This window comes from Falco naumanni, chromosome 11 (assembly GCF_017639655.2).
Source record: "Falco naumanni isolate bFalNau1 chromosome 11, bFalNau1.pat, whole genome shotgun sequence".
In the NCBI taxonomy this organism is placed as follows: Eukaryota; Metazoa; Chordata; class Aves; order Falconiformes; family Falconidae; genus Falco; species Falco naumanni.
Genome location: NC_054064.1, coordinates 1,530,266 through 1,545,404, shown reverse-complemented (window position 1 = coordinate 1,545,404; position 15,139 = coordinate 1,530,266). Strand labels below are relative to the sequence as shown.

General features: G+C 42.9%; 1 protein-coding gene across 2 annotated transcripts in view; it reads left to right on the top strand.

Moving 5' to 3' along the window:
- Positions 1-14,730, top strand: part of CRB1 (crumbs cell polarity complex component 1) — a 112,450-nt gene extending 97,720 nt beyond the window's left edge. The window contains exon 12 of one of the 2 annotated variants that reach the window (XM_040610913.1): positions 8,234-14,730. In XM_040610913.1, coding sequence (XP_040466847.1) covers positions 8,234-8,362 — 129 coding nt within the window. In that variant the 3' untranslated portion in view covers positions 8,363-14,730. Of the gene's footprint in view, positions 1-8,151 lie in introns of both variants that reach the window. The other variant, XM_040610912.1, reaches the window with a different exon arrangement.
- The last annotated feature ends 409 nt before the right edge of the window (positions 14,731-15,139 follow it).

Here is a 15,139-nt window from a genome sequence, read left to right as displayed (position 1 = left end):
CAAAATATCTGATAGAGATTTCAAGGGGCTACTTCTGGCTTTTTGGGGTTCATGGCTCAGCTCACGTAAAGCACAGTGGCCAAAACCAGAAATATTACTTCTGCCTAAGGCAGAGCATCCCAGACCTACCACCTGTTTTCATGGCTGGACCACTTCCATTCCACTGTTGACATAAGTTAGATATCAATACGACAAACAGTTAAAGAAAACGCAGTTACTGAAAGTAGTCTGTTCTTTAAAGATTAATTCCTAAAAGCGAGTCTGTGAGTTTAGAAAGCTGCTCAGCCCAAGGGCTAATGCTGCCGGTGGAAGGCCATCTGCGCCGGGCATTCCTGCAGGCACTAGCAGTGAGGAGGGGGCAAACTGCTCCGATTTAAAGGCAGCACTGTTTCCAGGCAATCCAGGAATGGTCCTGCAGCTGAATGTGGGGAGGAGGAGGTCTGCGTATGCCAATCTGACTGGAAGATCAAGAATAATGTGAATAACACCTTTGTTTAACTGGAAACCTACTTTACAATTTAGTTGAAACACTTTAGAAAGCTCCATCTCCAATCTCCAGTTTCTTGCTTCACTATAATAAGAACAAACTTCCTCGTTAACTTCTGTAGTGTCATATCAGTGCAACTTCACGTGCCAGGAGGGAAGCTGTCAGAATTTCTTAATGAGGCACTTTCCTTGCAAGCCCAGCTAAATCCTAGACTTCAATCATCTCTGTCGTCTTCATTTTCTCACAAGACACCAGAGACTTAATTCTTCCTTGATAGCAAAGACTGCATTTTTCTGATCCATAACTGGTCAAGCCAGTTATCATTATAGCTGCTAAGACTAATTCCTTCTACATTGGTGCTTTGATTTAAAGAAGAACTGTCAGACAACTAAAAGTTGACATTTTCCAGGCAGGAATTCATTCAAACTGTCACATTTCAGCTAAGACAAATTATCCAAACTACATTTTATAAAAAACATATAATAGATAGAAGTGGTAGCAAATGTAATTTCTTTGGAGGCATAGAAAAAAATATTCAGATAGTAATATCCACCAAAAAATAGAGAAATAAAAAAAAGATTACTTACAATTCTTATTCCTCAAGGTGAGCTGCCTATGTAAATATATATATATTACACTGTGGATCTTCTGCACAGGTTGGAAGCAGACACCTCATTTTGTGTTGAGCGGTGCCCACAGAGCATGGACAGCCCCCAGGGTCTCATTCAGGCCTCCAGCGGTGGGACCTGCAGATATCGGGAAAACGACTCAAAGGCTGATGGCAGAAATGGCAACGGCAATGATGAAAATTCATTATCTACAACTCTATATGTAGTATAGACAGATTTTCAGAGAACTGCAGACATAGGCGAGGGACCTGCCTTCTCCCAGCGGACACGGTGTCAGAGGGAGAAGTCCCCAAGATGTGGGGAGAGCAGCAACCACGGTCACCCTGGGGTGGCACCTGGCACACAGCGAGCAGCGCTGCCTGCGTCAGCACCAGACCCAAACATGACAAACCCAGCCCGAAGTGCAGCCACGGGCTGGCTGGTCTCAGGGAGAAGCAGCCACATCTCCAGGCCCCAGAGATCTTCATCAGGTGTTCAAGGCTCCGGGTCTGAATCTGGTCCTCCTACAAGCCAGTCTTGTTCTTATTCGCTAAGGAAGGAAAACTAGAGGGAAACGCTCCACCAGTCTTTCTAGGTCTGGGGTTTTTCCTTTTGCTTTCTGCTTCTCCGTTTCAGAGAATTCAAACGCTTTTCTTACCAGATAATTGTGAGGCTTGTTAGGCACAAGGTCTGAAGTACAGCAAGCATCACGCCCCTCAGGAACAACATCCTTCACAGAGAGGGACAACAAATGGCTGGGCAAAGTGACTGCCACAGAAAACACACTTCTGAAGCCCGCAGCACAAACTGGAGCTGTAAGGTGTGCAGGGGAAAAAGGAGCTGGTGGCCTGACTGGCAAGAAAAGGTGGAAAAACAGCTCAGGTGCAGCACAGCCTCCTCTGCTGCCACAGGCACCAAAGTAGGAAGGAATAAATTATTCTGCAAAAGGCGAGTGCCCACATGTACAACAGCACAGAGCAGGAAACCAGGATAAAGCAATTAAAGGAAATAGGTGATATGCATGGAATCTGGAAAGTAGTTTGCATTTCCAGTGGCCTGTGCAGTGTTTGGCTCAGTGGGAGATGAATCTGTTCTCTTTAAATGAGTCTAAAATGATTAGGTGTTCAACTCGGCAGCCCAACACCGAGGTCAGTATGGCTCTCAGGACCCGACGGCTGGCATTTGGCACAAGCAGAGTAGCTACTTTTTACAGATGATGCGAGGGAGAGCCATAGGTATTTGCATGTGAAAGTAAAAAAAAAAAAAAAAAAAAAAAAAAAAAAAAAAAAAAAAAATCATGGAAAAAGGGGCTTCATGTGCTGCTCAGTCAAGGTACTTTTATTGGAACAAAGTCAATCTATAGATTTATGGCCACTTTACTGCTGTTGAAAATAAACTCTAGTCCCACAAGCTGGGGTTATCAATGCATCTCATTATAACAGATTTGTGCACGACTGACCGGATTTCTTCTTGAACTACTGGGATTCTTATTTGAATTCAGCCTGTAACAGAAAAAAAGTCCCACAAGATGGTTGTAAATCCTCAATGAAATAAACTCAGCGTATCTATGGGCTTTTTAATCAAGTTGATGGCTTTTCTTCGGCTGCTCAGTGTTATTCCTATATGCCCCCAAATCTTTCAAAGTAATTCTGACATGGATTAGGACCACACAAGCCAATTGTCCCTCATTACTATAGCAAATGGTTTTGATTTTGAGGCAGTAAATCTGGATGGTGTGGATCAGAAGTTCTTACCATGAATGAAGTGATACCCTTGTGAGTGGTGTCAGGACTCGGGACCTGGGGACTTTGCCGCCAAAAGCCCTCGTGCACACAAGCAGCTGCAGCATTCCTAGACAGCCCAGCATGTGGCAGAGAAGGGAATTCTCCGGGGTTTGGCCATCCCCGTGTTCTAAAGCTTGTGCTGATGTCTCTGTCTTGCGAAGCATCTAGAACCAGGCACGATTCTATGCGAGTGCCGACATGAAGGCTGATTAGCTCCTAATCCCCGGCAGCGGAGGCAGGCTTCTCCTTTCGGGGCGCGCTGTGCCTTTCGCACCCCCTGATCCACGCCACACTTTCACATCAAAGCTTGTGCCGGGGTGGCAGCGTCCCAAGGAATCTCACGCTACTTCTCCCGCACCTTCAGTGACTTCTCCGCCTGCACTGCAGCTCACTCTTCGCTCTCCCCGATCTGGCTCAGCCTTTGGTGCCTGTGACCATAATTCTCATCCCCTGCGTCAACATCAGGCAGCACTAGGTCAGAGAAGCCATGCTGATGTAAAACACACAGGAGGAAGAGGTCCTGTGCTTTTTGCTGGCTCCCTTGTGCTGTGCCACTTGCCTTTCACATTTGGCACACATGGAAACATTCATCTACAGTAAATCTCTAGTGTTCCCCTCTCAATAAAATAACTGTTTGAAAGACAGCTTGCTTAAAGGTAAGCATACCTATACTAGATTGATAAATGCTGCCGAGCTTTGACTCGTGAAGAGGGCCCTCCTCATCCAGGCTGTTCACCTACAGAGCCAGCCAAGGAGCCAAGGCACAACAATCAATCTATTTCAATAACCAAATGAAAAGCAAAACCCAGCTTTACTATGCAGTATCACTCTATCTAATCTAAACATTTAAAATCATATTTAGTTAATAAGATTTAAAAAACCCTAAAAAATTAATCTACTTTGAAATGGACCCACCAGCAAAAAGCCAAAGACTTTGTTTAAAAAAGAAGACAAAAAAAGATTTTCTGCATTTCCTCCTGTCTTTGCAGATGAAGCTATTCACTACATGAAAATTAAATACAAGAATATTTTCTTTTTCTTCCCCTTTTTTTTAATTTTGCCAAAACAACTTCGTCTTGCTCTAGCTGACATCCAAAGACATATAAACAAAACATGCTACGTAAAATATCTTGGGGAGAAGCAAATTGGGCTTCTAACATTAGCAGACTTCATTTTGTCGGTATTACCATGACACATGACATCACCTTGCCATCAGCATCCATTACCATTAGGGATACAGCTTCTACTGACAGCTACTGTATATTAGGGGCAGGGGAATCCCCAACTGTTCTGTCACTGACCACCTTGTAAACAGGCTCGTCAGATAATTCAGGTTGGAAGAGCCCTCAGGAGGTCTCCCAGTCCAACCTCCTGCTCAAAGTGTGATGAGAATCTCTGAGGCATTGCTGGTATCGCCAGTCAGTATATGAACCCTTCTTCAGTTACCCTACACGTATCCAGTTACTCACAAGCCGTGCTGAAGTGTGGCTGCCATTGCCATCTGGTATTTATTAGCAGGAATTATTTCTGAAGGACTATTGCAGCGTATGGGGCTCTCACAGGCTTCCTGGGCAACAAAGGTCTTAGCAAAGTCTTAACCAACAAAGGTTAGCAAAAAAAACCCAGGAACTTGTTTTTTCTTCATAGACTTCCAGCTGTCCTTTGGCTTTTTTGGTTTGCCCTGAGGCAAAGGTTTGTCTCGCTTTGTCCTTTGCTTTCCGGAGCTTTCCCATTCTGCTTTTGAAGCTCTAGGCCACAGAACACCCCTTGCGTGGAGCTCTGCCACGGCTTTGTGACAAATGCACCAAAAAACTGCACACTCGCCACAAGCGGCCACCTCCCCAGCAGCCAGCTCATAACCAGGTCTTAACAAGCCAGCAGGGGAAGGGCGCAGCAGCTGCGTGGTGTGAACAGTAAAGCGATGCCGCAGAGCAGTGGTCCATCGCGACGCCAGCCGGGCATTGCCCACCGTCCAGCCCACGGACACAGCCACGGGTGGCCCACCAGGCTGCCAACGGTGGGGTGAGCAGCTGCACGCATGGGCAGTCCCGCGGCAGCCAGGGCGGCTCTGAGCTTCAAAACATCGTCGAGGTCCACAGCCCAGATCCAGCTATGGTGGAAGAAACAGGCAAGGACTCACCAGAAGAGCCTGAAGCAGTGACATGGGGCTTTTACACTCAAACTGCCATTTGTAAGCCTACTCCCTACCGTTCCACAAGATGCACAGGAGGGTCAGTAGCAGAAAACCTCTTTTCCCCACTGTCTCAGCAGCACTGTTTCTAAAAATGCTGCTCAGTCCTCTTGCTTTTCAGGATCACCATCCATCATCACCATCGAATAGTGCAATGAACAGACTGAGATGATGGGGGACAGAACTTTTCAGATTATTTTTTTTTTTTAATCAGATCAGCCGGTTGATTTTCCAAATTAATTTAACAGTTCAGCCATTAATTACTAAAGAAGGAGTTGATTTTGATGGGACCAGACTGCAGAGCCTTCTGGCAACTCTTGTTATCAGTTCAGTGCTACTGCTGAGGGGGTTACCTATATTGTAAGCTTGAGCAGTGATCTGTGGGCTGATCAACCAGGGGACAGCACTTGAATGGTAGATTTTTTAAAATTTTTTTTTTAGCAATAGAATCCACCCGAAAAAGATGATATAAAGGCCATTTCTTTTCGTATTTAGACATCAGAAACAACATAAACACAGAAATAAAGTTAGCTTATGTATATGATCATGGTAAAACCCCCAACTCTTTAGGTTTTACCATGATCAGATACATAAACTTTTAGGTTACCAACTCGGTGGGGTAACTTTTTTTACATACTGGCTCAAGAGGAAGTCTTTTGTCCAACATAGATACAGGTAATAAGGGGAATTTTAAGTAGTTTTTTCAAGTTCAAGTCACTGGTTGACCAAGCAAAATCCAATGAATGAACAAAAGTTATGGAACAGAACCAAGAATTGGAACAAAATGGGTAGTGGACTGCTATGGTGTGCTGTGGGTAAGGTTTCTGCAACAAGTAACTATTGCAGAAGAAAAAAATGCCCTTTTTATGATGACTTCCACTTGAGAATGACATGTGTTTAGATATGTGACTGCATCTTAACAACTTACAGGAGTTTTTTCTCCCCAGTTCCTTTGCATAAAACTTTTCTTTAAGAAATAAAATGAATTTGAAGGATATCATAAATGAAAATGTCTCCATAGATACAGACATACTTACAACACGAATGGAAGGAGCATGGACTGGAAAATAGGAGAGTATGTTAGAAATTTCACATACCAGGGACCAGGCAACACCACCGTTTCCTATGGTAGTGAATGTCTTTCACATATGTCCTGTTCAACCCTAGGATCAAAGTTAGACTATCTTGGTCCTCAGTTTCCCTGATAATGAAACAGATTATGAGATATAAACAGAGCAGATAATGAAAATAAAAGACAGCTTCTGAGAATAAAAATTCCATTAAAAATTTGCAGCCTCTCTGAGACAAGAAGAACAAAATTCATATAGTCTAACACAGTACAGAGAAAAACTAAGATCTCAAATATAACTGTAACACCATCTAAAGATTCAATGGCCATCCCACACCAACGGAATTTAATAGACGGACATGTTTCATGCCACCTTGTTTTAGGGATGGAATCATGTGGCCTGTCACCTGCACAAGTCTATTTCAATTGGAAAAAAATGTTTTTTAAAATCATAGGAACCATATATTTAACCATCAAGAACAGAGGAAAATATCCTAGCCAGGCAATGCATCCCCTAGAGAGAATCCCTGAGCCAACCTTGCTTTTATTATTATAGTAGGACCTTTTACATCAGTGTGGAGGTGGAGAGAGGAGAGAAGGAGGGTTGGTTTATCATTTCCCCTCTGGCGTTGCTGTTCAAAGGCATGAGTCCAAGCAACGTACACGCAGCAACAGCATCCGCTTACACTACACCCATCACTGAATGCAGAGTCGTCATCGTTCTCGGGACTGTAATTGCACTTCCTTAGAAATGCCAAGTAAGCAGGTCACTGAAATATCCTGTATCATGCAGTGCCTAACCGGGAAATGGGCTTTGACCTGCTGTTTTCTGTTTCTTAATATTTGGGGATTTGAAAGTTCAGCCTCAAGCACACATTCATCTGTGGCAGTTCAGCTGTCACTCATAATACAAATCAAAAGATGATGGATGGCAGAACCTGCCCAGAAGTTCAATCCCTGCTAGGGTCATCCTGTCCGTACTGGCCACTTTTCCACACTAACCACATCGTTTCATTGGCTTACCTCACCATAAGCATTTTTTACACATAAAAACACATATGTAGATGTGTATAAAATGTTCATCTACCAACTTTGAAATTTCTCTGGTCTAAAGTTTTTCAGCTGGCAGATTTGTTTATGCACACTGTGTCTTCTGACATTCTGTTTCCCACTGCCACATGAAAACAGGAAAAAAAAATAAAAATCAGAGTATCCTTACGTTCATCCTGTAGTGTAACACTTGTGTTTCTGTAGATGAAGCTACAAAGCCTGTATGTAGAAGAAGAGCTGGATGAATTTTAAATGGATGTATATTTTAAAATATATTTGTGAAAATATACTGATTAAGTTTTCCCTGAATAGATTTCAGTTGCACTTTTGTGCAGCCTCTGTACACTTATTTCACGCAAACATGCTGATAGGAAAATTTACTGGCAGGAATGCCTGTAGAAATGGTACATTTTACGAAAACATTTACAGTAAGCACATTTTCTATATATAAGTACAACTATTCACATAAACTTGACTCCTCCTGCAAGAGAAACAGAAATGTGACTGAATACATACCCAGCCGAAACAGCTCGTGTTTAACTTGCAGTAGCAAAGACTAGCAATAGCATGCTCACAGCCAAACTAGGGATAATGAATTATTATTAAAGAGATTAAACAAATAATTGCAGAATTGCCACTACAGTCTGCAGACATATTAACTCACAGGCTATTTTCAAACAGAAAGGAAACTGTCAAATGAAATGGGTCATTATGCGAAATTCATCCAGCTCAGCCTTGTGGATTAAATATCCGGCACCACGTGCACAATTTTCTGAAGGTTCCAAAGACCAGAATCTGGAAGGGCTGATGTACTTCCCTACCAGTGAACGGTCCCTCGGCAGTAGCTCATCTATGCAAAACCCTGTCCATAGAATGGTTTGTGTTTTCCTTCCATGGTAGCTCAAGTGTGTCTCAGTATTCTTTCACCATAAATTATATTGCGATTATTTCAATCCTTCCAGTTGACAACTGACTTGATCTCGAACATATTCACCTCCATTGGCTCAGTAATGCTGGCCTTGTTATTGATCCTCTTCTTGGCAGTTGTGGTTTCAGTCATCACTGCCAATAAATGGGCGACTCAAGGGACCTACAGCCCCAGCCGGCAGGAGAAGGAGGGATCCCGGGTGGAGATGTGGAGCATGGTGCAGCCACCGCCGATGGAAAGACTGATTTAGAAGAAAGCACTCCTCCATCCTGGAAGATGGCTGAAAGGAGACAGTGTACATATGTTAGATATACTAATTTCTGTTCTGATACCAGGAATACTTGTTAGAAAGATTACAATGACTTTGGGCTTTCAATATTTTCACTGTTTTTCTTTTAAATTCAGCAACACTAAAATTCTCTTAGCATTTAAGTGAACGAATGCCATTCATCATCGCTTTGGGCCAACCTGTCCAAGGACAACTTTATTTGCACGGCAAACTCCAGCCTTGATAACCAGCAGTAGGCATCACAGAGAGTAGTGACTCCTGGGATATATGTAAGTGCCTGTCTCAGATGCAACATGAATAACAGCTTCTCATTTGGGCTTTCTTTTGACTGTCTAGCAACCACTGCTGCAGAAGATGATGCAGGCAAATCAAATAAGCCTGTACAATAAAGACATTGTAATTCTGTTATCAAAGGGTTTAGTACTAGAGCTGTGTCTCAGCATATCTACTTTCATCTGTTAATCAGGGATTAAAAGCAAGCTGTGCAAAAACTCTCCAAAATAAATTCTTCAGATTTAACCGGTTTTCTTTCCTCCAGTTCTCGCATTTTACCTGCTGCCCCTCCACCTTCCACTGAAAAGAATTTCAGTTTCCACAAAAGCACGTATTTATCTGAGTACGAAAGAATATATATATATATTGCCTAAGATATCCAGTGGGCGCAATCTGACCTTTTAGGATACAGGGAATCTAAACATCCTAAACAAATTCTGTGCATCCACACTACTGCTGTTTTCTTATTACAATATTACCTGATGGTCCATTTTTGAAAACCATTGCTTCTCACATTGCAAACATTTATCAGCTGCCAAAAAGCACATTCAAAAAAGTTTCCTAAAGCTCATGGAAAATACCAAGAAAGAGGCAGAAGTGGCCTACAGGTAAAGCACTGGCTTGGAAATAATTACAACAGACTTTGTGCTTCTCCTGGAGCTCAGACTTCTCATATAATCATGGGCAAATAAATTTTTATGCCTCAGTTTTCCTCTCTTAAAACAGGGATAATCCCATTTAACTACCTCATAAACCTCAGCAGAAAAAGGATCACAACTGTTGAAAAAGAAACAAACACATAAAATGTAATGGAATAACAGGAGAAGTTTGGAAGAAATCCTGTAATGAAACAGACATTTGAAAATCTTCAAGAGATTTAATGATCATTCTTATAGTAGTAAAGGATGTGCCAAAAATACACCCAGGTCAAAGGGGTTTCTTGAAATGTAGAGGCAAATTTTAGCAGTAACTCATCCAGTTAATTTTCACATGTAGTCAAGAAATTAAAGCAGAAACATTGCTCCCACACAAACCGAATGCACAATAAAGAGGCAACCGAGTAGAAAGTCCATGATGGCATTTTTCTTCCTGCAGTTCCACTTACATGTTCCCACAGTTGTGAGACACTCCAGATAGATGCATCAAACCCCAGATGGTTCTTCCAGGAGTTGCATAATAGAGCACGCACACGCAGTATCCAAGAGTTTAACTCATCTTTTTAATTAATGATCAATTCATAATTCATTTTGAATGAACCCCTTAAGGGATTACTGAAGATCAGTGTCACTCATTTATTTTTGTATTAGATGATTAGCAGTAACTATGATAGGAAGCACATTTTGGATTTTTTGCAGTCCTCACCAATATCTTTCAAAACAAGGCACTACAGAAAATGTAAGTGGATGGCAGGATTCAAGCTGAGTTAAAAGAGCAGAATGTAGTCACAGCGAAAATGCACAACAGATTTTATTCCAGCCCAATTTACAGCTTCGGTACTGACGCTTGTTATTGTGAAAGCAATCGCTGTCGTACAGCTGCAGTGTAAATCCAGAGAATTCAAACGGCAACTAAGGAAATAATGGAAAAATAAGTTACCACGAATATGATGGGCGATAAGACATAGCAGAGATTCAGGGTAGATATTTTCAAATCATGTCATTATGTAATACAGATGTAATAGGTTTTAATTGAAACTCTTGGTTTAGCCCAGTATTTGCCCTGTGAGACACTGCTAAGGCATAATAAAGAATACCATAGAGTTTGTTAGGTGTGATCGTTTCTAGAAAGTTACATAAATATTGGAAAAAAAGAAGAAATTGGCTCAAAGAGTGCACAGTTTGAGGCAGCAAATGTTTAACAAATGAGACAGCAAAGAACAGCACATGAGGACGAGAGACCACAAGTGAAGCAGGAGTGATTTGTGCAGGTTCTCGCACGCAGTGCTTTAACCTTGCCCAAAAAAGCTGTGAGACCCCCAAAAGCAAGGCCATCGCTGCCTAGAAAGTGGCAAAGCAGGCAAGGACACAGGAATCTGTGATAACAAGAGGGTGGGCAATAAATCAATGGAGAAGAAGAGCTGTCAGGCTGCAGGCTGGGGAGGGTTTGAGGACAGAGAACTCTTGAAAACCAGGGTGAATCTAGAAGCACAAACTGGGCACAAGCAGGAGCAGCAGCATTGAACTAGTAAAGCAGATGCAAAGAAGATGCTTCCACACCTGCTTTGTGTTCTTGGATTTCTGGTCAATGAGCTAAAAGGAGCAATAAAATTGACGGAGATCACAATGAATAGCAGAGATGGAGAAAGAAAACCAGAAATTAGTTCATAGCAGAAATAGCAGTAGAATGGCTATAATAAGGATCCAACTTTGATGTTTGCCCTTCTTTAAGCAGCAGGTTGGACTAGATGACATCAGCAGGTCCCTTCCAGTCTGAATTATTACATGATTCAAAGAACAAGGACAAAAGAAAGCAAGCAGCTGAAGACAGAGGCAGCTTGCGTGCAGAACTAGAAGGAAAGCATTATTGTTAATGGTGAGAGACAGAGCAAGCCAGTGCCTGGAAAGGAATTCTGCTCTCAGTGGTTTGACCTGGATGAAACTGGGGGGGCAGTAGAAGACCAGTCTTTACAGAGGTAATAAAATATCCGAGAAAGTGTTGCCACATAGAGAATCTATAGGGCTGAGCAAGATACCCAGGACCGTGTGCAGGGGAAGGAGAGGCAGAGCAGATGAGAGCCTGTAAATTTTCATGCAGACCAAAGACAGCTCTGGAAGAATATGCACCTAAAGAATTAAAAAGACACCCATAAAAGCACAACAAAGGGAAAATCTCACAGTGGGGTATGAGTGTGGCTTGTGGAAGGTAAGTCAAGGAGACAGAAGGCAGGGGAAAAACCTTTAAACTAGGATTAAACTGTGATTGCTGTCAGTCTCAGTGGAGAGGAAAGGATAAAAATAAGAGAAATGTGAAATGGCAGAAATTCATGCAGAAGTGAGAGAAGAAAAGGAAATGAAAGTGGAAGGAAGGTGGAGGCAAAAGCTGGACTGCAGCAAGGGGAAGTTGGGCTTTCAGAGCAGCGAGGCCATAGGAAAAGGAGGGAGGAGGATGGTGAGTCAGGAGTGAGAATTACCTACCAAAGCAGATCTGTGTAAGACGAGTTAGAGGGAGCACGTTTTGTTGCAAGTAGGGAGAAAACGTGGACTATTCAAAACTCTATTTACAATCCTATAAGAAGCAAATAAGGAAAAGCCCAAAAGGCAAAAATGTCTGTTCTAAATACACTTTCCGAAAAGCTGAATTAACAAATCAATATCCAAAGAAGCAGGGAGGCAGATGCTGCAGCTGGAAAAGCTCAACAGCAGCCTGCAGAAGCACAAACAGTCCCAAAGCCGCCACTATATTACCAAGCTATAGGGATGGTGGAATGCGTGCTTAGGAAGGCTGACCCTTCTGGGGCACATCCCAACCAGGGACAACAGCTAAAACAAAAGAGAATACATTACAAACAGCGTCTAATACCATCTTTGCTGAAATTTAAACCACAGATTAAGACTGATATAGCAGATTTCAAGCTATTTACTGCTTCTCAGCCCAGGGGTATAATAAAATGCATATAGAAGCACAGACATTCAGGGAGGAGCAATAACATCTAAGAGTTGTGGAGACCATTTGTGCTGCTATAAGGAAAAAAATAATCGAGATTAGCTTCGTGTTTCCCAAAAAGTACTCATAACCTCTGTTAATATGGAGGTGTCTCCACGCAGAAGACTTACCCTATTTCAAAATTACGTTTGTTGTATCTGTCTCGTTATTTGCCTCAAAAGCCGGAAGTAAAATAATTTATTCATGATCACTTGCAACCTGCCCATTGAAGAAAGAAACGCACAATGTACTTCCAAACCTTAAACATTTAAACTTTCTCTCCATGTCTAACAGCCTTCTACAAAGAAAGAGAAGGTGCTAAGTTAGAGCACATGCTCTGCAGCAAATCCCTCTGAAGATACTCAGAAGCAGGGGAAGGATGAAGCAAGATTTTTCCTTTCACAGTCCATTCCCTTTTCCTTTGGAAAGGTGACACAGCCTGTGAAACGGTGAGGTGTACCTGCAGAGTCCCAGGAACATTTACACTAGGCAGAACACAAATGTTGCAGCTGGAATTTGGCCAGCTCAGCATGATCGTAGTGTATCACTGCATTATGTGCCTTCTCCATTTTATGTAAAATTAACTGTTCCTTCTCTGTACATGCATAGTATGTTTGTAGCTTAGCTGGTGTATTCATATTACTATCTTGCTGTGTATACAATCAAAATGACCAATAAATAAGGACTATTTTGAGCCACATGCAACCTACATTTTGGGGTTTTTATGGGATTATTTCATCATGCAATTACAAAGGAAATTATCCCCGGGCAAGAACTATATTTGCAGTTTAAAAAGTAAAATTTGCCATTTGGAATCAAGTGATCAAGAAACATTTTCCACACTTGGAAACGAGATGAATGTGCTTTGTGCTGTGGTCGGGGCTGCCAGCATCTGACTACAGCCACTTGTCCTGAGACCATCAAAGGGACGTGCTTTGTGCCAGGACCCAAGGTGGCATGAATCCATACAGCTTCACTGGAGCTAATTTATACAAGTTGAGAATCAAACGCTCTGTTTGTTAAATTACTGCTGTCATTCCAGCACTGTGGACGAGTACAGGCAGAAAAATGGCAAAGCAGTAAGAATTTTCTTCGCTTAATGTAAGTCCCATTTTCACAAGGGGCTTTCTGCTCACTTCAGAAGTTTCTGTGTTACTTTTAAAGATCAACAATCTCAGAAACTAAGAGTCCTGCTGTCCCAAAGGTGTCAGCTCTTTGTAACCGAACGGGTCCCCTCAGAGGACTGCAGCTATAGCAATGCTTGCAGTGACGCTGCAAGCTCCCCCAGCCCAGCTGGTGGTGGCTGCAACCCCAGACACCTCCGGATAAGCCCCTACTGCTGCTGCCCTCACCCCCAGGCGCCTTCCCCGAGCAAGGCCAGCCCTGCCCCCGCGGCCGTCCTCGCAGCTGGCTCCCCGAGCAGCACAGAGCCTTCGCCAGGCACCGCTCCGAAGGAACCGCTGGCACCAGTAAGATGATGCTTTGCGACAAGGGGCACCAGCCCGCTCTGCCTCACTTCCCAGACTCCACAGTCTCTCTTTCCCAGCTGAGATTTGCCATTCCCACACCTCTGTCCTCTGACCCCCTTAGAAGGGGCACCTGGGCTCCCCCCAGCCCCCTAAAGGGCTGTCACGAAGGTAAGCAGGTCGCTACAAGTTCTCCTAGCAAGAACAGCTCATTTTGCAGAAGTGATGCAACCAGGACAGTAGGCAACTACAACGTGTTGAGGGAGAAGTTACGTCCTCCACTTGTCAGCGTGTAACCAGGCAAAGCCAGCACAGCTGCTCTGCACCCTGAGCAGGGCACTTGGAACACCTGCCAAATAATCACAGGGTACAACCTGGTGAATCCAAATACACCACATCGAGGAATTACTCTTATCTCCTCTTTTCATAAGCGTGCATCGGCCACTATTGCCCCATCACATATTCCCTGGGAGGAACTCTGTTCCAGGGGCTAGGTTAGGCGTCATCATTTGTTTTAAAGTAACTGTCCAATTTTTTGGTTTTCAGAAGTTTAAATAAAAGTTTATTTATTCTTCGAAAGCACAAGTGGTGCGAAGACTATTTCACTGCTCAAATCAGTAGCACCTTCTAAGCCTGCGCCTCAGGAACATAACAAAATCCACAAAACTCCTGCTTTGCCATTACTTTAGTAACTGGGTGCTGACCTCACTCTCCCAAGCAATTAACATGGATCATCATTGTGGGTTTTAAACAGAAAACATCACTTTCCTGTGTTCTCTGGAAGATGGCCACCACCAGCACCAAGGGTTTGTGTTCAAAATGCTGCAAGGAAGCTCAAGAACCCTCACTTGTTTAGCAATATACGATTATCTTTCCAGTTTGGTACAACTGAGTGATTTGAAATGTTGCCAGTATATGGCTTGCAGCTCTGACACCACACTAGTTTTCCAGCCATGACAAGCCATTCTCAGCAGATGGGGGGAGTCCTTTCCCTTCCAAGGTCCCCAAAATTCATGCCCCCTGACCCCTGAGGAAGCAAGAAAGCATCTGGCCCATCCAGCTTTCTGGTCAATGAGAAGCTAAGCCACAATTTATTATCATTGTCTCTGCCTGAAGTCTGGCTGGCGATTATCATTCAAACATACTAATTAAAAATAAACTTCATATCAATTACAGTATTAAGAACATAGTTGATACTCTTTTTTCAATGGCCATAATAAATAAAGTCCCGCAGCAGAAAGCTTGTCTGCAGGTAAGAGGCAGCTAAGGTTTTTTTCCAGCCAAAAATTTCTGTACTATGTTTTATTTAACATAAGCTCTGAGTCTCCTGCAAATCTCACTGCAGGACAAAC